The sequence below is a fragment of the Podarcis raffonei genome, chromosome 2 (assembly GCF_027172205.1).
Source record: "Podarcis raffonei isolate rPodRaf1 chromosome 2, rPodRaf1.pri, whole genome shotgun sequence".
Lineage (NCBI taxonomy): Eukaryota > Metazoa > Chordata > Lepidosauria > Squamata > Lacertidae > Podarcis > Podarcis raffonei.
In genome coordinates this window covers 42,044,050-42,070,318 of record NC_070603.1, presented here as the reverse complement: position 1 = coordinate 42,070,318, position 26,269 = coordinate 42,044,050, and the positions used below count along the sequence as shown (strand labels likewise).

The 26,269-nt window shown below is 42.2% G+C and overlaps 2 protein-coding genes across 11 annotated transcripts in view; one reads left to right on the top strand and one right to left on the bottom strand.

The window, feature by feature from the left end:
* NDEL1 (nudE neurodevelopment protein 1 like 1) overlaps positions 1-20,832 on the top strand; it is a 29,433-nt gene extending 8,601 nt beyond the window's left edge. For 4 of the 7 annotated variants that reach the window (XM_053376194.1, XM_053376195.1, XM_053376196.1 and 1 more), the window contains exons 2-10: positions 2,271-2,368; positions 5,121-5,274; positions 6,184-6,332; positions 7,022-7,158; positions 8,699-8,872; positions 9,600-9,691; positions 10,258-10,409; positions 13,687-13,819; positions 19,593-20,832. In XM_053376194.1, coding sequence (XP_053232169.1) covers positions 2,277-2,368; positions 5,121-5,274; positions 6,184-6,332; positions 7,022-7,158; positions 8,699-8,872; positions 9,600-9,691; positions 10,258-10,409; positions 13,687-13,786 — 1,050 coding nt within the window. In that variant the 5' untranslated portion in view covers positions 2,271-2,276 and the 3' untranslated portion in view covers positions 13,787-13,819; positions 19,593-20,832. Of the gene's footprint in view, positions 1-2,270; positions 2,369-5,120; positions 5,275-6,183; positions 6,333-7,021; positions 7,159-8,698; positions 8,873-9,599; positions 9,692-10,257; positions 10,410-13,686; positions 13,820-15,156; positions 15,182-19,592 lie in introns of all 7 variants that reach the window. The other 3 variants (XR_008328844.1, XM_053376200.1, XM_053376198.1) reach the window with 3 other exon arrangements.
* Positions 20,833-21,951: 1,119 nt separating this feature from the next.
* MYH10 (myosin heavy chain 10) overlaps positions 21,952-26,269 on the bottom strand; it is a 74,792-nt gene continuing 70,474 nt past the window's right edge. For all 4 annotated transcript variants that reach the window (XM_053376190.1, XM_053376189.1, XM_053376191.1 and 1 more), the window contains 3 exons: positions 25,304-25,412; positions 24,159-24,331; positions 21,952-23,480 (listed from right to left, as the gene is read on the bottom strand). In XM_053376190.1, the coding sequence (XP_053232165.1) occupies positions 23,336-23,480; positions 24,159-24,331; positions 25,304-25,412 (427 nt within the window). In that variant the 3' untranslated portion in view covers positions 21,952-23,335. The remainder of the gene's footprint in view (positions 23,481-24,158; positions 24,332-25,303; positions 25,413-26,269) is intronic.

The following is a 26,269-nucleotide window of genomic DNA, read 5'->3' as shown; positions in this document are numbered from 1 at the left end:
TTCTTGATTACTCAGTGTTTATATTTCTCCACTATCATTATTCATGATACTTTTCTCAAAGTACTGGCCTCAGATGATACTGCTATTTAAGAACTGTAGTTCTGAACTGTTACATTTTTTTCTTTGTCATGTTTTGTACAGTAAGATGAAGTAGAATACTATGTGTGTGCTTTGAATGTTCAGGTCAGAAATGTGGGTCACAGAAATGTGGGATGCGCCAGTTTGTTTCCCTGGAGGGAGAAATGGCTATTGATGCTTGTCAGAATTCAGCAGTATTCTTTGGTTAACAGCATTAGAATCTATATACATGCGGAGGATGAAAAGCTATCGTGAATGCAGTTCATTCCTTCCTGTGTGGCACCTCAAAAGCCTTCTTTGTAGTTGAGTGGCTGCAACATTGACTCAGATGCTAGCAGTGATCATCTGTTGAAGTAATGGGGGCTTTAACAGTCCTCTGGAAGGAAGCAGCTGACTAAATTTTAATTGTATTATTATTATTTTATTTTTCAAACTTTTGTGGGAATATGATTTAAGGGCAGTAAAAAAATATATATAATGAGTCCTGTTGGCCTTTAAAAATGAGCTTGCTTTTGATATCTAAATTTATTGGTAATCTTAATGTATATTTATTGTAACTTGCTAAGAGGTTTTGATCAAGTGCTATATAAATCCTGTTAAATAAGAAAAATAAAACAGGAGGAACAAATGCTGCTTGGAATCGTGCACTACAGAGGGCTAAACTAGATGTGTTATGAGAGATTGCCTATGTTTAACATTTTAAAAAGCTTCAGTGATCTGGAGTGGGTCATAGCACTAGCGGGAGTGCTGACCAGGGCTCTTTGCAAGGAGCTTGCAAAAAATGCTTCTGCATTCTTTGCAGGTCGCTTCAAGGATTGACTGTGGAGTTCCCCATGAGGAAATCAATAGCACAGTTTTTTTGTTTAATGTATTTTTTATTAAAGATTTCTTGGTTTATAAAAGTATGTGCAATGCCTTTTTTCAAGTTACATTTTCTACAGATCAGTTTCATTTGTTGAGACATTACTGTTATATTAGGAAGAAAAGTCGGGAAGAGGTGGAGGGGGCCATGGTGGGTGGGGGTGGGATCGGGTGGCGATGTTTCTATTTTACTTAATATATGCGTGGGGTTTTGTATCAGCGTCACTTGTGCAAGTTCTCTGCTAGAAATCAATAGCACAGTTGATACCAGGAAGCTTGAACTGAGCACCTCTCAGCACAACCAGGAGTCTACTTTAAGGTTGTGCACTGGCAACCATGTTTCCACCTGCCCTCAGCTGATGTCAAATACCATGTCAGATTTGGAACAAGTTTTGTGTAGTATAAGGGAGAAAGCAGGCTAAATTGGGACCCATGCTGGGCCTAATTGGGTCACAGTCTGGAGATTCCCCATACCTCTAGTAGAGCTTCTAGCCTCCATCAGCTATAGTGCTTTGTCTATGCCTTCAATGTACTCTTGAAGTGCTACCCTATGTTTTTGTTGGCATGTCAAAGCAGTTCATTATCTTTGTGCTTCTGAACAGATAATGTTGTAGAGCCACTCTGCCAATTTCTATTCATTATTCAGGTGCTAAAGAAAGGGCAGTTTGAAACCTTTCAGCCTCTCACTGTCTGTAGGGCAGGAACAAACCTTTGCTTGGCTTAAATGGCTGACCAGACTTTACTTCTATGATCTTATTCAGTGGGTGATAGACGTGTTAGTTCCAGTAATTACAGGTCTTACCACCTGGCTGAAAAGCCAATGCCTGCCTTAAAATGTGATCATTTGCATATTCCTTAGCTGGATTTGTTCCAACTCCGTTAACCCTTCTTTGAATAGCATGGTACATTTTGGGTGTGTTTTTATTTTGTTTTCCCAGAACATTTAAAGTGGTATTCAATTTAAATGCAACAATGCATCTTCAGAGAACTCTTGGTGGCCTGGTTCAACCCAGACTTAAGGTAAAGGTAAAGGGACCCCTGACCATTAGGTCCAGTCGTGACCGACTCTGGGGTTGCGGCGCTCATCTCGCTTTATTGGCCGAGGGAGCCGGCGTACAGCTTCTGGGTCATGTGGCCAGCATGACCCAGACTTAAAACATTTTAATTGCTGATAAAAAAATATGCCAATCACCCATACTCATTTCTTTTGAGATAAATAGAAGGTGAGGTATAGTTCTACTTGTTGCTTTGGAATGCTGAGAGTCCTGGGGCTTGTCTGAAACCAGTAGGCCATATCAGGAGCTTCCTGTTAAACACTCTGGATTTTGCAGGTGACCATGATCATGGACTGTGAAGAAATCCCTGAGTTCTCATGTCCAGAGGAAGAAACTGCATACTGGAAGGAGTTATCTTTGAAATATAAACAAAGGTATGGTTCTAGTAGTAGTTTATTGAGTTTCATTTCTAGGTAGTTAATGCATTTAAATTGCTTTCTTTGAGGTAACCTTTTAAATGTCTGTCGCAGCAGTAAGAAGCAAGTGGTTGGAAGCCACGTGTCTTCAGCAAAGCTGTGAGCTATGTGCTCTGGGATGCAGGAATAGAATTTCTTTGTCAGTAGTGGCCTTGCACTGTTTGAAATCTGCCTTTGCAAACAATGGGGTCCTTTATCATCTCAAGAAAGCTGCTGATTGCTGCCCTTTGCAGATTGTCTCATGCTTCACTGTGGGGTTAAACTGTATATCTTTAAAAGTTCTAGTTTTACTGAAGTTTAGGTACAGTGCAGCCTAATTTTGGTAAATAAGGTTGTTCTGAGATTATAGGAGCTTCTGACTCCCTCTAGTGATTAGGATGCTGTTTAAGCCTCTGATTCTTGTATATTGCAATGATAGCAGCCCAGCACATGCGTGATCTGAATGAATTCAGTTTCCTGCCTGAATACTGGTATGGAATGAAAGACAAAGACAGCCATTATGGGCTACCAGACACCCCCCCCCCCCGAGATTAGATAGATAGTAGATTCATTGTTCTGACTTGGTGGGTAATTTTTGTATAGTCTTGTAGTCTTGTTAGCTTCTTCTTGCCTAGATCAGTATGGTTTGAAAAATAAAAGGGGGGGGGAGAGTGATGTTGGCTTCCTAAACAAGGTGTGTGGTGTGAGTTTTTAAGGAGTTAACACAGGGATGGGTAGAAACTACTCTATTGGGAAATTTGCGGGGGATTGGCAGTGGTTTTCAATTTTTATTTTTTTTAGCAATAGCAAAAAGGATTCAACAGCATCCTCAGATTATTAGTGCCTTGTTTATTCATCACTTTTAAGAGTCTCCAAGTGACTTACAGTTTTTTATCTAAAGGCACTCATCCAGTAATATTGTAAAAAAGTTGAAGCCTATTCTACCCAAATAAAATATTAACACCACGAACAGGCCAGAAAACATACTACAGTATTATCCCAATTAATCAAAAGCCTGGGCAAATAGGAATGTCTTAGCCTGGTGTCTGAAAGCTGACAGTGATGGTGCTAGGTTTTTATAGGGAGAGGATTCCACAAATGGATAGCAACCCTTGAAAAAGCCCATTCTCAAGTTGTCACCCTCTATACCTCCCTCTGAAGAGGCACACAGAGAGGGGCCTCTGAAAATCCCTGGGTTTGGGTAAGTTCATACAAGGAGAAGTGGTCCCTAAAGTATTGCGGGTTCTGAGCAGCATAAGGCTCTATAGGTCAAAACCCACACTTTGAATTGCACTCAGAAACTAACTGTTAGCCAATGTAGTCAGGCCAGATTGGTGTTACTATGTTCAGACCATCTGATCCCAGTCAAGTTAACAATCTAGCTGGTCAATTTTGCACTGGCTGCAGTTTACAAATACCTTTCAGTGGTTACCCAGATGTGGGCACAGGAGCTAGGCCAGTGGTTGCAAGCTTTTTTGGAGCAGTGCAGTTTTTGATTTTTGAGAGTGCTGTGGGCACCCTGCATAAATGGCATGGCATAATCCAAAATTAGAGTACATTCATGATTAAGCTTTCCCCATATTTATATTTCCATACTAGAAACAGCTTAACCTGTTGTATTTCAGCTTGTCATATAGATGTTAAAGGCATATATTAGCAAACTACTTGGATGCTATTGTAGTTAAGTGGTAAATAAATTGTTTAAATAAAATAAATACAAACCCTGATTTTCCACAGTGTCAACCCTAAACCAAAGCCTACGCTGCTTCATTAAACTTGAAGAGACTTGCTTCTGAGTAAACATGTAGACCATTGTATAGTAAATTAACTATACAGTGAATTGTGAATGAGTGCAGGAGACATGCCTAAGCCTCTTTGAAAAGCCTTCACTTTTGCCTTTTGCAGGGACAGGATTCTTTAACATCCAGCCACACTTACTGTAGTAATATTTTTAGAAAATAACTTATAGGGAGAGCCAGTTTGGTTTAGTGGTTATGAGCAGTGGACTCGTAATCTGGTGAACCGGGTTCTTGCCTCCGTTCCTCCACATGCACCTGCTGGGTGACCTTGGGCTAGTCACACTTCTTTGAAGTCTCTAAGCCTCACTCACCTCACAGAGTGTTTGTTGTGGGGGAGGAAGGGAAAGGAGATTGTTAGCTGTTTTGAGACTCCTTAGGGTAGTGGTAAAGCGGGATATCAAATCCAAACTCCTCCTCCTCCTCCACCTAATTTCAGGTGAATTCACCACAGGAAAGATGGATTCTGGTTGTTAGGGGAAAAGGAAGGGCAAATTACAAATATTCCACTGGTTGGAGAGTAAGGGGAGGGGGAAACAGCAGCTCTCTGGGGCCCCAGGGATTTCTACTGCTTGGTGTCCAAATAACTTGTTTATTAATCTCTTTATTAACTTTAAACAGTATAGCATCACAAGAGACACAGTATTTTGAAACAGCATGTGTCTCAAGTGACACAAAGAATTCTATTGTTTGGAAGACTATTTTTTTCTTTCTATGGGGATGCGCATAGATAGTGTGCAGCAATTCTTTCAGTAGGCTTTCAGCAAGAATCGTGGTTAACCTCCACACAATAATCTTTCACATAATGCAGCAGTAAATACTTTTGGTCTTTTTGAGGTTCAGTGGGAAGAAGTAGTTAAGAGCTTGCTAATACCATACAGGATGGAGGCATGGTTGGAGTAATGCCTCACTCATCATCACCATTCTTCTTACAGTTTCCAGGAGGCCCGTGACGAGCTGGCAGAATTTCAGGAGGGCAGCAGAGAACTGGAAGCAGAGTTGGAGGCTCAACTGGTACAGGCTGAACAGAGGAACCGGGACTTGCAAGCAGACAACCAAAGATTAAAGCAAGAAGTGGAAACTTTAAAGGTACAGCTGCATCTGTTGGTGGAGGCAAATCTGGAATAGGAAATTATCGTTGCATTTATAGCTCACTTCATTATCAAGACATTGCTCTAAAGCTACACTTAGGTTTCAAGGCCAGTTAATTGTGGCCTATCCTTTCTCTTATTTTTATAGTCTCTTAGCCCACCAGATTTTCAAAAGTCACTGGAAAGTGAGCAGCCTAACAAGCCTTGGAGCTTAAAACTAGTGCTCAATGTCTATTAAAGGGCTTTTAAGAGTGAACATTGGTGTATTCTAATGCCTTTTACATGTGAAAGGACTGCTTGGTGCTATGAGTATACTATAGGAAGAGAAGATGTTTTGGCAGAATCCTATCTGAAAGGTGTATGCATTGCTGGTTGCAAGGCTATAAGAGTTTAGTTGCAGTTCAAAGACACAGTGAACTGCCATACTGCCTTGCCTTGACATGCTTCTGGAGAATTGCATTCTCTCCCATAAACCTAAAGATACTGTAACTTGGATCTTCTGTACTAAGAGTACTTGGTTACTTACAACCATCCAGTATAATGAAAAAGCATGCTTGCTTTGTGGTCTTAGATGAGGGCTTGAGCATACTGTATCCACTACACCCCTTAAGACGAGCTGTCCCTATCAATATGAGTCTCTTAGCTGAGGGGCTCTTTTGTAGCTACACATCTCATATGTGAATTTGCTTTTCAGAAATGTGGTAGGCATTGAGGAGTAAAAGAGAAGAAAATTGGTCAAGTCCTGCTGGGTGTGACTTGGTCTGCTTATATAGGCTAGGTAGTCTGTAAATGTATCTGCAAATATGAATGTGAGTTTGAGGAAGTAGCACAGGGGATAGCAGGAATGCTTCTAAATCACTTTGTTAATTTCAAAGCAGCAGAATACTTAATACTCTTGTGCTTTCAGGAGAAGCTTGAGCACCAGTATTCACAAAGCTACAAGCAAGTGTCTTTGTTGGAGGATGACTTGAGTCAGACCCGGGCAATTAAAGACCAGCTGCATAAATATGTGAGAGAGCTAGAGCAATCCAATGATGACCTTGAGCGTGCTAAGAGGTAAGGGTCATGGTGTTGGGTGGTGGTCTGTTCCCTTCCTGAGACAGATACTTCCTTATATTGCCTTGCTGCTCAGGTTTTTGTTTCAGTAGCTTCCAAAGAACTTTGTATGCTATAAATAGTGAATTGATACTGATGCAGTTGTGTAACTAAAACATCTACAGTGCTTATCATATGTCCAAAATCTCTTTCATGTGGTAGCCTCTTGGGTTAGCAAAAAATATGATTGAATTTTGAAGCATTAATGTAAAACACGCAATGACTATAATTTCCATTTATACAACAAATTGTTTTGCACTGTCCCCATAAAAATATATATGTATGTGTGTAGTGTTTGTGCCTGGTTGGACTGATTCTCTCCAGAATGATAAATTAGCATTCAGAATGTGCTGTGAGGAAAGTGGTCAATGATTTCTGCTACATCTACAGCCCACAGCATCAGGTTGGCACCAAGTGTGCCAAAAAAATTATTTTATTTTATTTATAGTTAAGTATATATATCATGAATAGGAGCCGCAAACACCTTTAAAATGAAATCCTGCTCTCGGGGATTTAGGGCATCCTTGCAAATAAATTCAGAAAGTTACCAACCACAACCTAACCATGACTTATAATACGATAGTTTTAGAAGTGACTGTTGAATGTGCACTGAAGAGCTGTATCCTCTGTTTTTCTCTGTGTGTCTCTAGGGCCACAATTGTTTCCTTGGAAGACTTTGAACAAAGACTGAATCAGGCCATTGAGAGAAATGCCTTTTTGGAAAGCGAGTTAGATGACAAGGAATCTCTGCTAGTTTCTGTACAAAGGCTGAAGGATGAAGCAAGAGGTATTGCTAAATTAATGCTTAGTTAATGAAGATGGAATCTGGTTGTGAAGGAATAAATACGAACTTTTAGAATGAACCGTGGGTACAAATGTAAGCCAAATCGTAATATATTGTCATATCGTGAAGTTTAGCTGGCGATATATTACGATGTTGGAAAGCAGGTATTGCCTAGCCATAGGTTCATAGAAACAGTAAAAGGGCTTTGAACTACTACTGGTTTCCAAGCACCAAACAGCCAGGTGGGTGCCTGGAAAGTTCACACAAGGTATTTTGAGAGATGGGTGGGGTTGCCTACCTATCAATCATGTGATGTCATAATGATGTCATGTCATATTTGGCTTACAAGGCTGATCCTGATAAGGATTTGACCTGCGGAGGCAAATAGGTTTCCCAGCCATGCTTTATGTAGTGGCTATCATATTTCAGAACATGAATCAACGATCTATTGGACATCAGCACACCAGATTTGATGAGGAAATACATATTTAGTAGCTTTGAAACCCATCTGTACTTATGTAATCTCCTTTGGAAATCCCTGACTTATGGAACATTTCTCGGAATAGGCTTCAGCAGTACATAGATAAAGGCATGTCTGGCACCTTCAACATTCTTTCTGCGGCACCCCTGTGAGGCTCAGGAGCCCAGTTATGTCACCCCTTGCCTGCAGAGCTGGCAGCCACTCACCGTTTTTCAAACACGCTCCCTTGTAGAGTGTTCCCTTAGCCTCCTTTCCTTGGGAGTCGTTTGGGCAGCCGCTGCTGCCGCCCCTGGTCTCTTGAGTTGCTCTCCTGTCACAAAGAGAGGTGCCTCTTCACACTGCCCCACAAGGTCCTGGGACTTGTCTGTCCATTCCCAACATCAAGGGCTGGTGGACTGGCTGACAGGGCTCCTTTGCCTGCTTGATTGGTTGATCTGAGGCAGCCTCAGCTCCTGGCAACCAGTACCTGGCAAGACACTAAGAAGACCTTGCTGTGCCATTCTGCACAGACCTCTTGTCTCTCCCTGTTGTAGTGTGCTGCCTGCACTTATAACTTGGTAAAATAAAATAAGAGTGTGTATATTTTATAGACTTGGGTTCTTTTGACGTTTCAACAAAAAGTGTCTTTTCCACAATGGAAGTGTGAGGTGCTATTCAAAATATGAATATGCTGTGTCAGCCAAGCAGATGCTTGATAGCTAAGGAGTACATTCATAAAAGCTAGTGGGAGGAGGGAGGTGAATTTACCTGATGGGCAGTTTGCCTTTGCTTAAGGGTTATTAGTAATGCTACTTCTGTGTAACTTGCATTGATAGACAATGGAAATTGTTCATTATTGACTTCAAGCTTTAGTTCAAAGAAAGTCTTGTCCAAGTTAGGCTTTGAGATCAAGTCATTCAGCTCCAGCCAACGTTCTGTTTGTGTCTCATTCGGTCTTCACAACCTACTCAGAGATGGTAGCAATCCCCAGAGAAATGAGTACAACAGAAGTTGGAGGGTAAGGTGGATGTGTTCTCTGTGTTATGGGACACATCTGCAATATATTCTTCTTCAAACTTACAGATTTAAGACAAGAATTAGCAGTACGGGAAAGGCAACAGGAAGTGACCAGGAAGTCAGCTCCTAGTTCCCCAACCTTGGACTGTGAGAAGATGGATTCAGCTGTCCAAGCATCACTCTCACTGCCAGCAACACCTGTTGGGAAAAGCTGTGAGAACAGCTTTCCCTCTCCAAAAGGTAGAACACAAAACACATGTTATGCTTTGAATGTTCTACTGTTTACATTGTGTGTGAATGTAGAACTTGCACAGTTCTTGCACAGCTGTAGTAATGTAGAAATAGTGGGCCAGTCTCAGAGTAGAAGTTAAAGAACAAATTTTGAGCCATATAAAGCAACAAAGATTTATTTGTGTATTAATTAAGACTTAATTTTTTCCACCTGGCCTGTGAGGGTATGACCCTGACTGACTCCAGCTACAAAAGCTGAGGCTGCTGAAAGAATCTTGAGTGGGCTTTTTGTGGTGTGTATGTGTTGCTGCTGTTGCTGGGGTTTTTTTTGTATCTTATTTATGTGGAAATCGTTCAGTTTGTTTGTATACTTTTTGATGTTTTGTTTCTTTTTTAGGACTACTTTTGTTACATTTTTATAAGCTGCCTTCAGCATGTTTTTAACTTTGTAAAGGTGGCATACAAATAAAATGGTTGATTATTTTTCCATTGCTTCTTGTTTTCGTTATAAAGTCCTATCCCATATAATGGCAATGTAGATATTTGAAGATTGTGCAATAAGGTTTTAGGGAACTCACTGAGATAGTTGGTCTTCATAAATACGTGTAGTGGTGATATTTTCCCAGAGAGCAACTGTTCTTGGGGCCAGGGAACATGAGTAGGCATGCTCTTCATTTTCCTTTTTTGTTCCTATGTACATCCATATGACTAGTCTGTTGTCTTTTTCCATCTGCAGCTCTTCCCAACGGTTTTGGTACCAGTCCCCTTACTCCCTCTGCCAGAATATCTGCGCTCAATATTGTAGGTGATCTCCTAAGAAAAGTTGGGGTAAGAGCCTTTCTTTACTGTGCATGACTTATTTATTCTCTCTTTCAGAGTTCCAGGCTATGTTTAAAGCAGCCTAGGACTTTTCATTGATACTGTTGCATACTGATTCTGTCACACTCTTTGTTATGAGATGGACTGTAAACAAGGATGCTAAGTGAAACAAATGTATTGTTAATAGCATTGTGGAGGTATCTGCTTCAAGATGTTTGAGCCAACTCTCTCTCTCTCTCTCTCTCTCTGTGTGTGTGTGTGTGTGTGTGTCAGAGAGAGAGAGAGAGAGAGAGAGAGAGAGAGAGAGAGAGAGAGAGAGATGGAATTAGTTCTCTGAAGAATTCTGGCCTGTCCTGCATTTGGGAATCCATGTTCTATTCAAGAGCAGACTTTTCAAATCAGCTTCTCTTACTAAGAATGTGACATAAGTGGAATCAGAAGATTGTTTGACTGCTCTGAGTCATTGCTCCATCTTATATTTTGTTGAATCTGCTGATGTTGATTCTATTTCTCCTATTCCCTCATTAAGGCAAATTTCTTTAAATAAAAAGCTCTGTTATCTACTTCTTTCTCAGGCCTTGGAATCGAAATTAGCTGCTTGTAGAAACTTTGCGAAGGACCAGGCATCGCGGAAATCTTACATTTCAGGGAACATAAACAGCAGCATGATAAACAGCAATGGCATGAAGTTCTGTCATTCAGGACACACGACATTCTATGACAAAGCGTAAGTTCTTGTTGTGCTCAATGTTTCAGGGATGTAGTTTGTATGCTAATAGACAAAAGCTTCCAACCTTTGGCCTATGGACATATTTCCTGTGGATATAGGGTGCAACTTAAGGAAGCCCATCATCTTCAGGCCTCTTGTTAAGCCAGAGAACAGGATACCTTGACCCTCTGAGGATGCGAATCTGAGCTTTCATGTTATCCAATTTGGCACCTAAGCTGTAGCACTAGGAAGCTGGCTTGGCAACCTTCAAGAAATTGTAGTGGGCCCTTTAGAGTGTTCTGTACAGTTGGGGAAAGGTGTTAATAGCAAATCGTGGAACATCACTCAAAATAAGCAAGGCATCATGAGGTCAGATTTGTTTGGCTTACTGTGACACTTCATGCTTTGGTTTCTTCCCAAGATTTAAGTGAAGCTTGTTAAGTAAGAAACAACCTAGCCTTCACATGCCATCAGTGAAACTCAGGAGTATTCCATCATGGCTACCACGTATGTCTAACAGAATGTTGGTTAGTAATGGTGGTGAGCTGAACTCCCACCCTCATATTTGTTGGACCATTTGTCCCCTTGGGAAAATGAATATGTTTTCAATTAGATTTCAAGATGGACAGAAGAAAATTTTGTGGGCAGTGGTGGGCTTGGATTCACTTTACTTCTTAGAATGAGGAGGCAGAGGGTTTAGGGTCAACAGGACCTTTTTTCCCTGAGTGTTAACTGTCATGCCGTTGTGTATGTGCTGATTTAGGTAAGATCATGAAGGGTAAGGGTTGGGTTAACTCACCCATTCCTGCACAAAGTTGTCCTGATCAAATTTTTTATTTTTTAAACTATAGGGCAGTGGTGGGAAATAGAATTTGGCTGGTAAGCCAGATCCTTAGCTCCCCCACCCTCAGTGGGACACTTTGACAGCTGCAGTGTCAAAGTCCTGCCCACTTGTCAGTCACTTGATATCACAATGTCAGGTGACCCATTTTTCCCTAGGCAACACAGCTCAAAGTCAAACTGTGTCGCCAGGCAAGATTGCAGCGAGGCTTGAAGTTGGTGCTGATCAGCCAAATTTAACAGGTGCTGCATCCAAGTCCCATTTGCCAAAGAGCAGTTGGGAGTATATTCTAAGGCTCCTGGTTATTCCTTTCTCTTGCATCGTTACCTCATATATGGCATCATATATGATGGCAGGTGGGCATGGCTTAGGAGAAATGGCCTCACAGGCCATATTAAGGACTCCTGGCAGAACAAATTAGCCTGTGGGCTGGAGTTTTCTCAACCACGGCCATAGAGAATGTGAAGGACTACAGAGTTTCTCTTCCTCTATCATATCAAGTACAGGAAGACAAACTTGGGAATGTTTGAAATGATACACACTCTTGGTAATTTCATTATAAAACGTAAGGTAAGCCCCTTCCACTCTTTCCACTGAGAACTTTCTCAGAAATTTCTTCTGCTCTTTCCCAATTTGGGGCAAAAATTATTCTAGCCTTTTATGCCCCTCCCCTGCAAATGGGCAAAAAGAGCTGTGCCAAAAATATCGGTCCAGCTCTAGTTAAGAGCTGTTTGTTTGAAAAGTTTCGGGAGCTATGCTGCCTTGAGCATTTGTGAGGTTTTAAATAGTGTATGGTCAACCATGTTCCTAATCTTTTTGCAGAGATTTGGAGCCACTGCAAAGAAAGCCCTGCCCTATGCCACCTTTCCCCATACTTTGGATTGTGGAGGATCAGGGTCATCCTTAAATTATCCTGCACAGAGATTGTTTAGGTGACATAAACAGGGAGTTAGGCAATGAAGTTGTTGCAAAACTGAAGTGTTATGTTCCATGCAGCCTGCACCAGTTGCAATCTAACAGCTGCATTTCTAGTACCTTTTTCAAAGGCAGCCCCTGACAGACCTCAAGACAGCAGTCTAACCTAGATGTGACTAAGTGTGATTAGGGCAAAGTGTGGTACATCTTTCATGTGCAAAACTAAATCCACATAAGCAGCTGAGTCCTTCAGAAGTTTGGGAGGGGAAAGTGAAAGTAGAAGCTCTGCTGGCTGTCTTTGTTCCTGGCTTAATGATGTTTTCTGTATAGCTTACAGACCAAGCTGCATCTTTGCCATTTGCACAAAGGTGGGATAGGAAATTGCTTGTGGATACACTTAGTCTCAATGTGAATTGGGTGTGTTTTCAATGTGTGATTTGCTTCTCATGGTCATGAATCCAGAGGCAAGCCTCTTAAAACCCACGCTTGCTATCTTGAGCCATACTGTGAACAGTAAGCAGATTGTAAGGTAGGAAAGGGTCACTCCATGCTGGGCTGCTTTGTGTAATACAACATGCAGTTGACCCGCTGGAAGTATTCATGCTTTGTGTATATTTTGTATTATCCCTCTATTGCTGCATCAGTCATCATCTCACGTCTCTTTTCAGGTCCTTTGTGCTTTTTATCAGTTTAAGCTCATCTTATATTGGCTTAGTTTTTGTTGCCCTGTCCTCTTTTTGCTTTTTGCTCATCCCTTCATTTAGAACACCCGGGCTTTCCTCTTACAAGTCTCTCTCCAAAATTCTCTTCAGGTTTTCCCAAGTCTCATTCTGCACTTTTGCAGAAATGATTTCTTTCTATTTGGTCCTCTTATTTTTTTTTTTTTTTTTTGCCAGTCCCTGACCTCACCTTGCACTATGCCATATCCATTCAGTGCAGAACTCCCTGTTGTTTATAGTAACTAGTACAGAACTGAAACAACAGAATTGGTAAACAGTACTGTTAGGCAGCTGCAGTCCTACTTTTGGGCAGTGGTTAGGGGATTCTTGCAGCTTGTCTCTTGAAGAATATGTCTAACAGAGATCTGGTGATCCTGTCTTCAAGGTGAACAAATAACAACGACAAGCTATATCCCATGAAGCAGATACACAGGGTTTTCTTGAGCAGCAAGCAGGGAGGTATTCAAGTTCTTCAGGAGTGTGCAGAGAAGAGTCAAAGGCCACACTTCTTTTCTCAGTTCCTTCTGCTTTTGGCCCCGATGTTGACACTCTGTGGCCTTGCATCCTGTCCCTCTTCCTTTGCTGCTTCTCCTTGTATCTCCCCCACCCTCCCTTTCAGTCCACCTGTGATTTATTTTTAATTTTTTGCATATTGTTAAGCCCTTCTGAGTAATTGTGAATTGGCTACCGTCTTATTGCCATGCTGGCTAGGGCTGAGTATAGCTTATCATGGCATGGAAAGTGAGCTTAGGCATGCTCTTTTTTCTCCTTCTCCCCTGTTTGTTTGTTTCTTTCTTTCTCTCTCTCTCTCTTTCTCTAGCCCCTGTAGTCTTCTCCCTGCCCCCAATTGTCGCTGGATCCTGAAACAGCCACGCATGTTTATGGACCCAACCCAATCTGCTGCTGCTGCTGCCTTATGAATGGCCTATGGTTGGGTGGTGGGACTGATTGAGGTAACTCACACATTGCTCTATTGCTGGCTTTGCTGCTGTTCTGCTAGTAGCAATTGTTTACACTGTTGACTCTCTATAGTGCATTGGAATTGAGTGGCTATTAAATTGGGGTGTGGTGGGTACCGTCCTACCTAGTGACATGCAGGAACAACTTAAGGGCCGCTTATATGGAAAGTTAACTAAGTCATTTGTTGAAACTTGAAGCCAAGTGAGCTTAAGTGAAGTTGGAAATTGTGACTGAACCAGAGAATAAACCAGTTATTCATGTCCTTGTAATGCTGAAAATTGGTGGTGGCTGATAAGTGGCTGAGATGACTTCATGAAAACTCGTCTTTTGAGCTCATTAGACTAGGGATGAGGAACCATAGGCCTGTGGGGTATATGTCATCCCTAAGACCTCCCCATCTGGCCTACAGTGTTCCCTTCCCTGCTGCAATTAAATATGAAAAAAAGGCTTTTCCCAGAGCATTTCAGTTTGCCACAGCTAGGAAGGAAAGTGTTAATACTCCCTTTGCACCAAAACACCCTGTGCTCTGCAATTAAACTTGATAAATAGCCTTCTGTTGCCCTCAGTAGGTTTTTCTCAAGCCTAATTGTTGTGATGGTCTGTCACAGCCCATTTGCAATCTCCAGAAAATCCATCCCTCCTCCAGGAGTTGGGCTTCAAAAACCCCAAAATACTGTTTTCAAGCCAAGTTGGCTGGGGGAGTAAATGCATGTGATATGAAGGCAGGTGTGTGTATGTAATCCCTGGAGGGTTTATATCTCATCCTGCTTTAGATCTCATTGCCAAGGGTACAATTGTGTGTGTTCCTTGCTTGCATTGTAGTAGCACACGTTTCTATTGCAGAATGAGAGCACCATCAGCAGAGCACGCTTTAGATCCCAGCTCAAGCCAGAATTCCATGCTGGTGTCTTTGTATCTTATGTTAGCATTAATGTACAGCGTTATCAAATTCTGAACACAGCTGTATTGATGTTGTACAAGCTAGTACTAAAAATGGTCTCTGGTAGGCCATCAAGGACCACTGACTATATTATTAGAAATATATACAGTATACATGAATGCCAGTTGTGCAGGCAGAACCCCTAATAGCAAAGTGTTCCCAAAGCAAGGCAGACGTGTAGATGGTAAACTGGATTGATTTTAGGCAACTCTAATCTTGCTGTTTTAGTGCTATGCTTGGTGGAATTTGGAAAGCAATTCCCCACTTTGGCTTTAATACTAGTTCTTAAATCGACTTCAAGAACCTCACCTTCATCAGTGATGCCTGGAAGTCTTTTGACATAACAGATATTTTCAATATGAATTGTTTCCATCTCTCCTTTTTGGATAGGTCAGATTCCCTGCGCATTTCATGGGTAATTGCAACTGTTTTGGTGTGATGCCTGATGCGTGGAGATGCGAGTGTGTGTCACTTATCAGGGATGTGTGGGGCTGAGATACTAATCTTGTGACTGAATTGGTTTTTGGTTTTTATTGCTATGTAACTAGATTTATAGATTTTACGTAACAGGATGCTATACTTCTATTGAACTCTTGTCCTCTTCATGCATGCCACTTGAGTGCGACAAATACGTGCCAGATTTGAGGTGTGTGCTGTGTACAGAAATGAAACTTCTGGAAATTTGCAAACCATGGAAAAACAAACCCCTAGAAATTTTGAGACAAAATAATATATATATAAGTGCTTATTCATCAATTTCAAACTTGAATATAAAATGTATTGTGTAAAGTTAGTACTTTAGCAAACAGTACAATTTAATGAAATTTGAAAAACAAATGCCTTAGTTGTATTTGAGCATCAATTACAAATAGGCCTAGAAATAGAGTTACTACCTGCTGAACCTTACATTACATAAAGATAACTTTTTTTGTAAAAATATGAAAAAAATGATCACATAAAGCAGGAACAATCAGTATTGTGATAAGCAAAATGAAAGTTTTTGACAATTAGGCCTTGAAACAGTCCACCGTCCATAGCATTTATGCAGAAATGGGAAAAAACCCCAAATTAATAAAATAATAATAATCTGGAGACACATGAGGGGGTAGTGGAGTGATACCACATATCACAAGCAAGATTCATATATATCTGCTTTATATTCAGGTGGTGACCTTCTCATGCGGGGTTCTATTCCCAGCCCCCATAAGTGTCAGTGGAGTGCATATAAGCCTTCATCTGGGTCCAAAAGGACCTGTGCGTCTGCAATCATATGTCAGTTGGACATTGCTAAAATGGTTGCCGCCTGTATAACAGGATTGAGCTCTTTAGTCATTAGCACACAGCAAGTGTGGAAGGCAAGGGTAAAAATACCATAAATAAGCCACATGAAACCCTAATTGAGCAATAAAGCATACCCTTGAAAATACCCACAATGAAATTTGTTTCTAATCATGATCATAGATTCCAATTTCCTTTTCCTTCTCCATAATCCGTGAACTGAAGGTTTGCTGCTTGAAACAATATTTGCATGTTAGCTTGTTTCTTAATTCAGTGTGTACTTAATTTGCATCATTTTATTTCATGCTCAAATTTCAAGTGGAGGAATTTGGAGTAGGCATTAAGAATTGTGCATGTCTTCTAGAAGTACCTAACACTTTACATCAGAAATTAAGGAAGTAAGATAAAGATGAAACAATATTTTAAAGCCCTGTATTAAAAGGTGTCATTCACATTAGATTGGCTCCAATGCTGGAGGAATTACACTCACCTAACAAGATTTCACCTGCCTGTTCTTCCATTCTGCCCCTGCCACCAACAGACCTCCAAAATCTGTTCCAGAAGGTTTAGAGACCCTTCAGAGAAAATTCTGACACTGTGGAAGTCTGTTGCAGATGAGGAGAGGAAGTGAAGTCCCTTTGCTCAAATACAGAAAGCTGCCTAATCATTGGTCCCTGTAGCTCATTATTGTCTACACTGATATATTGGCTCTCTAGGGTTTCAGGCAGGGAGTCTCTCCCAGCTCTACCTGGAGATTAAGCCTGGGACCTTCATCAGGCAAAGCAGATGCTTGCCCAGTGCTGAGGTTTGACCCTTCTGTCCATAATTCCAAAAGTGAAAATAGTTCATAAGTTTCAGATTTTCTTCCACAGCGTCCTTTCTTTTTCATTGAAAAATGGAGGGGAAAGGCCTTGAAGGGAGAAGGGCATTCCCCTACCTCCCTATTCATTCTTTGTCAATAGATTTCTGCTTAAGAAGGGGAGAGGAAGTCACTGCTGAATGTAGTCACTTCTGCTGTTTGAGTGAGAAGTATGCCACAGGCAAAAAGCTTTGCCTGCTCATATTGATGCGGCATTTCTCCAGCTCAGGAAGGCAGAGGGAGGCTTTAATGGGCCTCCTGCCTCAGCCAGTTCTAAGGTGATAAGTAGGCTAGAAATGGCTGGCCGACAGTCGCTAGGGCTTTATTGCATCAGAACTGCAGTTCAGTGAATGGCCTGGATTTGAACAGTCTTGTACCTCAGTTCTCAGCTGTTACCATGACATCCCTTGTGTGACTAGCCCCAGCACTTTGCATGGTTTTTGTAGGAGCAGTTTAGCCTATAATTGCCTTAAGCCATCTTCAGAATTGTGACCTAGAAATAGTTTTTCTTAGCTGTAGGGCTCACACCACCATCATTTAGCTTGCCCTGGGAAGCGCTAGCAGTCCACTAGATGCCTGCTAATCAGTGAATTGTACAATTGACCAAGACAATCTCTTTTCAGTGCTAAGTGAACTTCCATAGCTGTGATGCAGCCTCCAGCTGCATCTGTGTAGGTATTGTCTCTGTCCAGTATGGGACAAGCTATGTACTGGGAGAAAGTTTGGACATATATATTGGGTTTCACTTCAGCATCATCATTATGTGCTTAATTTGTGCCCAAGCCCAGTACATTTAAAAACCTGAAATTGGAAATAAACATCAGTATATTCAAAGGGATGTGTACATATTTTGTGGGTAACACCACATTAGTGTATCTGGGAATACTAGTCAACAAGTTCAGGTCTGTTTAGGAGTTGGACTCCTCATCAGTGAATGTTTGTATTCCAGAAGTGTTGTCCGCTGCCTGTAGGTTTGGGAGCCTAGAACTATGCATAACCATGACCTTGCTGGAACTTTCTGAATCCACCTTCTAGTACAGAATCTGGCATCACTCCAATTCTTGGTGATTGGATTGCAAATTTTGAAAACACAGGCAATTTGTGCAAAACCACTTGACCTGGCTGGAGCATATAATGGCTAGGTCATTCAACATGTTCTATCACCCTGTCTCAATGTCCAATGCGATGGACCTGGCCATTCTCCCAGGACACTTTTCTGTTCATTAGCATCATAAACATCTTCTCTGTCTCTACCACACTAAAAGTAGCTAGGGGGTTGCATCCAATTATATTCTGCTAATAAATGGTTTCTTGATCCATCAGAGGCTTATATGAATTCCCCCTGCCCTCTGCAGTCCACTGTGTGCACACACATTCCAGAGAGTTGGGGAGCCCTTGAAGTGTGTGGGGGGAGGGCCTTGGCAGGAGAAAAGGGGAATTTGCAAAACAGGACTTCCATTCACTGATACCTCTACTTGAATGAAGAGCTTGCTGTGGGTGTAGGGCACAATTATATAGATTGAACCAATGGGAATTCCAATTCATTGGCAAAACTAACTCTGAAACACTTCTGTCACTCTGCAACTTTTGAATAATTGAATTTGAGACCTATTTCTTAGCTATTGTAACACAGCCCACAGCAAAGATTTAACTAGCTCTGTGAGCCACCTAGTCCTTCTTTATGTAATTCATTTTTGCTTTTCTTCCGGGTTGCAGCAGCAGGAGAGTGTCCCACATTTGCATGCAGCCTAGCTCTGGGGACTTGTGGTAAATTATGAGTCCCCTTCTCTAGTTTTTCAAATGGAGATTAGGTCTAAGAGCAACAGAGGTTGGTTTGGTATTTGTGTGGCAGCCGGGAGCACCTCTACATGGAGGTGTGATGTTTGGTCAATGCATATTGTGCGTTTTATACTTCTCATAGCTTTCTGATAGACTGGAAAACTTGGATGATAATTTCTGTGTTTGGTTGTGTGGTAATGCTAAGGCAACATACCATACAAAGTTATTTATGCACACCTTGATGGTAGTGAAACATTAGTAGTTTACAAGAAATATTAAAATTATCAGTTTAAAAGATTAAAAAATGTCAACATCTGTGACTGAACAGGCTTGTCTAAACAAAAATGTTTTAAGCAGGTGGGTGTAAACAGGATACACTAAAGGTGTCTGTCTGGTGTCAGTAGGCAGGGAGTTCCAAAGTATAGGTGCTGCCACACTAAAATACCCATTTCGTATAGCCAAATATGCTTACAAAGCATTTGGTGTATTTCCGGATAAGCAAAAAGCCCTGTTACCCCTGATGACAGCCCCAAAGGCAGATGTTTCTATTAAATATATAGAAAATACATGTGTACTTTGCCTTTTTGCAGTTAGCCCCCAAAATTATACAATTGTAAAATATAAACAAACATACCAAAATGGAAAACAAATGGAAGGAGACTATCCTGAAAGGAGACAGAAGTGTCTATCAAGGGACTTGCCCTTGCTGCATGCATTTTGGGAACTGAACTATTGGCCTTTAGTTTGCAGGATTAACAGTCCTTTGGATTTTCACAATTCAGTTTACACACTTGGCTAGCCCTTGCAAGACAAACAGTTCAGCATTGCATGTGTTTGTGACATGGCGCAACAAGTGCAGTTTTTATCTGTCGGTACTTCTTGTTGACCATTTTCTCTTACTGTTCCACAGGGCAGTCAATGGCTTTGACCAAGGCCCACCACCAGGTCTAGGAGGGTCCAGACCATCATCAGCACCAGGCATGCTCCCTCTGAGTGTATGAATGGGTTGCAAGGCCATGATGGGACTCTAATTAGTTCGTGAAGGAACAAGAGCTGCTTGCAAAACTTTTCCGTTAGTGCCCCCTGCTGGAGCTGAGTGGGTTGTAGCACTCAGAAGCTGCCTGGAGAAGATCCCAGCACACACAGAGCACTCCTTATGTCAATACAGTCTATTTTCTTCTATTTCCATCGTGGACGTTCTTTAACGTGGTCACCGCTGATGTCTGTCTCACAGGATGCTGGAGTTGCACTTGCCTAAATCACCTTCTCCTGCTGCCCCACCCTCCAGTTTTGTACCTCTGCTAAGTTGGGCCTACTTTGATGCTGGATGGCCCCTTAGCAACTCCTCCACCTCCTCCCACTGCTCCCCAAACTTTGCACATAGGCACACAGGATCCCAGTGCTGTATTTCTTTTCCCCACCCTGCCCCCTTTCTGGATGAGACAGTGAGACAGCTCATATTCAAGGGAAGCCAGGGAAGGCCTAGAACTTCTCTGGCCAGCTGATACGCTTGGGATGCAGGATGAACCTGTATGGACCTTCCATACTCCCAATGAAATGATGATGTATCCAATGGGCTTGAGACCTGATGGAGCAGCCCTGCTAAAGATCTAGCTGTGGTATCTCCTCTGTGGAGCACAAGAAATGTGTGTGTTGTGCAATTATGTCTCTGTTCACCAAAGCTGGTAATTTTTAAAGTAGAGCAACACCCCTGTTTAATTTTTTAAAATTTTTAGTCAGCTTCATCGTATGCTGCTGGCTTTTGTCTATCTTATTTCAATAAACCAGTGGTTTGGGGCTCTGGCTTCTTAGTGAGATTTAGTGGGAATTGCCTAGGAGCAAGGGAAAGAGAAGGGAATAAAAGCCAGAGCAGGCTAGGGGCAAATTGCCACTCACAGCTTGGATTTTGTCAGCCCTTTTCTTGTGTGTCCTTTGCTGCATTTACTGTTTACATTTGTTTTACTGTACATAGGTTTGTAAACATAATATCTTTGCCTAAGATATTTGTACATAACTTGGGCTTTGTAGCTTTATTTATTCAGAATCTCTGAGGCATGTTTTCCCTAGGACAGTGTATCAGATTTCTGTGGTGACTGCCATCCTGTGGTTCAACGAGAGATGGTCCAAAAATAAAGATCTTTTAATGTGGACACATTGGCTTTTGCAGAAAAGATGCTTCTGCCTATGCTTTGTGTGTTGTTTTGGTGAGTGGGTGGTGTCGCTGTGGAGCAGGCTCTTCCCCTTATAAAGTTGATACAAGTTCCCTTCCACAGCTGTGGCTAGCTGTCAGTAGAGGGTAAATACGGGAGTGTGTGCATCTACAACTAGATGTGGAGGTGGTCTGATCAAAGAGCACCCTTTTTCATGTGTTTTGGAATTGTGGGAGCCAGGGAGGGGGCTCTCTTCTCCTACATGCCTAACCTATGTTGGATTCCTGCAGCACATGACAGGTGCCAGGAAAGACTAAGTTACACTAAGAACTAACTAAGAAGAGTACTTAAAACTTGTTTAATGTCAAGATGGCAACTGAACAGAGAATTCAGGTTTGATGGGTTTCTAGTAAGATTTCCAGCCAAAATCGAAACTTTCTGCATGGTGCTTCACTACTGTCAACATCCACCATGATTGGCAGTAGCATGTGCTCCTATTCATCTTCATAGTTTCTTATCTTGAAGAAAGTACACACCCAAAAGACCCAAGCTTCAGGTAGGCCTTTTTCTCCTAGATGTAAATACATCAGTAATAATGGACCAATCCACCACTTCTGTACTGTCACAAGTGGTGAGTGGGTACTACCTTAAGTTATACACCAGTTGCAAAGCTATTTATCATCTTCATTACACACTGCTACAAGAGTAAACACAATCTAAAGGGAAAGGGATTTTGACAGGTTGATGCCACATCTGTCAACATCTGGCTTACAGATAAAAGGTTTTCCCTTGTTCTAAATTAAGGAATGGGGGAGGCAGCATTCCCCCCCCCCCCGTTATTGTGACTAGTATTCCTTGCATTATGTATTGGTTGCTGAACTCGGCACACCTGTTTCTCAAATGCTAAAAGAATTTAAAACCCAAGAAAATAAATTATTGAAGTAACTCGATGCCTATCACTTACTACAACTTAAAAATGATTCAGTATTTAATATTATTATCAACATTTACTTTTAGAGCACCATCAGTTTATCAATAGGGACAAACCTGCAAGTTTCATTTATTCATTTCTATCTTGATTTCGGGAGGGAGAGCATAAGTAAGCAGCCCAAGCATGAATGAGTCTCTAGAATGAATAAATTTATTGTCTTACAAAAATCATTGTCTAGAAATATGGAGATACAAAGAAACAAGGTATTTGCAGTCAGATGCCTGGTGGTCAACAGCCAGTTAGGATTAAGAAATACCCAAATGCACAGAAACAAAAGCTTTATAACGGATGTTAAAGCTTGTAACCAAAAAAAGTATTTTTTTCAAGCATGTTGCAACAGATCAAGATTTCATAGTTAACACTGATTCCTCATCACTGAATATCAATACCACTTGGACTAGAGAAGATGTGTATGTAACATGATATGATAAAATTAATACATTAAATCATTGTTATAGGCAAATTATATATGTAACATTGTCTTAGTACTGTAGTGTCTAAGGCACTTTCTGTAAATGTCAGTTCACAGCTATGAAACAATAAGGATGCTAAGCTAGGTGCAGTTAACACTGTCCAAATGAAAGCCGAAGAAAGGGAGAGAGCAGTTCCACAGGCTGTATCCATTTACAGGCAATGTCCTCGTGCTATCCTCTGGCAGACACACTGATCTTGGGCATCAAGATAGCTGGCAAGAGCGGCTCTAATCTTAACACTTCTATCCCCAGCAAGGAAACAGTTGCTGGGTAGCTGCGGGGGGGGGGGGGGAATCCAATTCCCAGGCTGAGACTATCCAATTTGCACTGAGCACTATTAATAGTACTGTACTGAAGAAAGTGGTTAGTATCTTATTTGGTCTCTAATCTGCCAGGACATAGCACCAACCCAGTTTGGAGGTCCCATGGTTGAAGAGTGCTCATTATGTAGCACCAACTGCTGGCTAGTAGAGATGCTACTCTCAGCTGTACGTTACCCCCTGAAGCCCCTCAGGGCGTTTTCACAGTCAATGACCTAAATCTATCGTAAAATGATCAGGAAAAAGGCGCAGTCGGGGCTGGTACAGAAGCAGAACTTTGGAGACCAAAAGAAAAGCAAGTGATTGCTATACAGCTAAACATGCATAGAAAAGGGGAAGAGGCAGGTGTCAGAAACTTCTGCTTGGGAATGGTGTATCAGAAGGGACAGAGGAGTAATCCTATCGCCCAGTGCCTTAGAAAATGGCTTTACAATGGATACCTTGAAGACAAAGAGCACTGAATGAAGACAGTTTTAATACATATAAAGAAGCAGTGGTACCTATATCCAAAGCAGGCTACATCATGGCAAAGCCAGGCAGCAGTATGCTGGGACTGACCTGCATGACCAGGTAGTGTGCCAGTGTTGCCTAAGGCAAGTCTAGGGCCACAAGGCAATTTGGTGGCCAGTAAGGGCCTCTTCTTCCTCCTCTTCCAAATGCATGGAGCGAAAGTCACATTGGCGGGAATACCCGCTGTAAGATATGGTGTGGGGGAAGCTCTACTCTGTTTGGGCAGCCTGCGGCTCATTGATATCACTGCCTTTACTCTCTGCGTCGTCATCTGAAAGCTCCAGGGAAGCCCCTTCAATGTGCAGCTGGCGCCTCCCGGATCGGCTGGAGGAAAACGTGATTGGGCCGCCCCTCCTATATGAGGAAGAGGGAAAGGAGTGAGTTGTTGGAAGGACATAAGACCTTTGCTTCACAGAGAAAGGATGTCTAGCTACCCACCATGCCCCACATTAGCATAAAGGAGTCCCCCTCATTGAGACCATGGCGCTCACAGATGAGGATCACAATACCACTTAAATCATGTTTCCAGTGATAGACTTAAGCCTACAACTATGACTGCTACCTGTGTGGCTATAGCTTAGGATACATCACTTTGCCCTCTCATTCGTTGGTATAGGAGTTGAGTAGGGCCTGCACTCAGCCTACTTGGCACACAATCAGCTAATGATCTGAACCTGTAGACATGAGGTGGGATTCAACAAAATTGTTGTGTGCGCACACACAACAGGACTCCCCTCCTGCTTCACCCCCCCTTAATCTGCTCTGGGGGGTTGGGGAATGTCCTGTTGTTGAGAGGACCACATCCCCTACTTAGTGCTACATTAAATTTCAAGCATAATGTTCAATTCTGGCTACTCAACAGCACCCTCCCATTAAATTCTGGACCACATTAGAGTTGAGCTATCACAAACTGGGGGAGGGAGAGAACTGGAAATGGTGAATCAAATGAGCCCCACACAACAACTCAAAAGCGACCCGCCCCGAAGCATTTGCCCACACCTGCCTTGACCTTCCTTCCACCACGTGACTCACCGTAGCCTGTTCTTCAGAGTGCTGACCTCCCTGCTAAGACCCTCATTGGCTTCAGTGGCATCATCCAGCTCACGCTGCAGCTTACGGCGTGAGGCATTAGCACGTGTTGCCTCCTCCTCTGCCTCTTCCAGCTGCCGTTTGAGCTGCTTCATCCTGGCATTGGCCTTCTCCATCTACAGAGCATTATCAGAAACAGGCCCCATGAAAGAAACATCCGCACGACACGCCAGATGAGATTAGAGATCCTATTTCACTCGAGACAGAGAACCTCTGGCAGCGGTGTAACAATCTTTCGGTCTCCATACACTGTGGGATGTTCACGGGGCAGATTGACAAGTTCGTCCACTTTCACAAAGCAGACAGTGCTGCCTGCCTTGGCTGCCTGTGCTGCTCAAATGGATTTTATAAAACTTCGGTGAAACTCTTCTCTAACGCACTACCTGAGTTGGTTTTTTTAACCTTATGGCAAGAAATTGCATGCTCCAGAAATACCCTTCTCCTGAAGGTATAGTTCAGTCATTTGCAATTACTCCAGATCAGAGAAGCAGAAGTTTGAATGGGCTGCAGGAGAGGCTTGCACAAGCCCCCAACTCCACACCCAAGTGAATGGGATCCATAGCAGCAGAGATGCTGCAGGATGTGCACACACCTGCTCACTTAAAGAACTTCATGGAGGTTATTGGCCAAGGGTGAAGAACCTTTTCAGCCCAAGGGGAACATTCCCTTCTGGGCGTACATTCGAGTGGTGGGTGGGGAACAGCAGCAAAAGTGGGTGGGGCGCTGAATTCGAATTTCAACTAGGCTACATTTTCTGTACCCACTCTCACACACCTCTTTCTTTCCTTCATCCAGACAAGCAGGAGGCATTATCAGAGTTCAAAGACACATTTCAGCCATGCAAAAACACTCACGGAGAGTGCGATGAAGGACCAGTGAGGGGGGTTGGCCTGGAGAAAGAGGTTGTGGCCAAGGAAGGGAAGTCACCAGGGAGTGCTCTCAGCCTCCAGTTCTGAGGTTCTTTCCCCGTCCACAATACAGGCCGTTGTAAACAACCTGCCATGCTTCCCGATGTGCATTAGCAGGGAAAATTTTCTATAGTCAGCTAGGCACAGCAGAGATTCTAAGTGGCACAGGTAGTTCCTCACCTGTTCTTTGTACTGATCTGCATGTCGGCGCTCATCCTCAACCTGCATGAACACCTCCTTCAGCTTCTTCTCTGTCCGACGTACTAGCTTGTTGGCTGCTGCCCTTTCCCTAAGGTAAGTCAACAGAGCGGGATCACTCAACTTGACGTCAAAAAGTTAACAGACTAGTCATTAGTGCAACAGAGCCCAAATGTATACCAACCACAGGTGAAGGTTCCATGAACCCACAGCAGAAAAATAAAGCACTAGTGAGAATAATTAGCTACCAGGCTAGGTTCAAGTGCTGGTATTAGTGTATGAAGCCCTACAGAACCTGGAACCAGGATACTTGATAGTTTGCCTCATTCCCTATATACCCAACTGATCACTGCATCCAGCACAAGTGGGCAACCTGCAATTATCATTCACTTAGGAGGTCCGTTCCATATGATGTCAGAATGAGGCCTTTAGTGTGGAAACAGCTACCATTTGGAACTCCCTTCCATTGCATATCAATCAGGTGCCATCACTGTTGCCTTTTCAGCACCTGCTAACGTCATTCCACTTTCAACAAACCTTCTAAAAATCTGTATCCCAGCTGGTATTTGTTTTGGATTTGAACCGAGTTTATGTATGTGCTGCTGTTTTTATATTTACAGTTGTCTTTAAAACTGTATTATATATGCAATTGTTTTAACTGTTTTTATTTATGTACTGTCTTATATATGTTATTAGAAATCGCTTTGAGGTGTTACATGAGAAGAGAGTCATAAATGAAATAATAATAGAAAAAATAATGGTGGTGATGATGAAGTGGGTTCCCATAACCATCTAGAGCAGTGGTGGCCAAACGTTGAACTCCCATCATCCCTAGCTAACAGGACCAGTGGGCAGGGATGGGAATTGTAGTCCCAAAACAATTCATGCATCAAGCAGTGCTAACATCAAAGCAATAAATCACACCATCAGAAATAAACTTGATTAAGA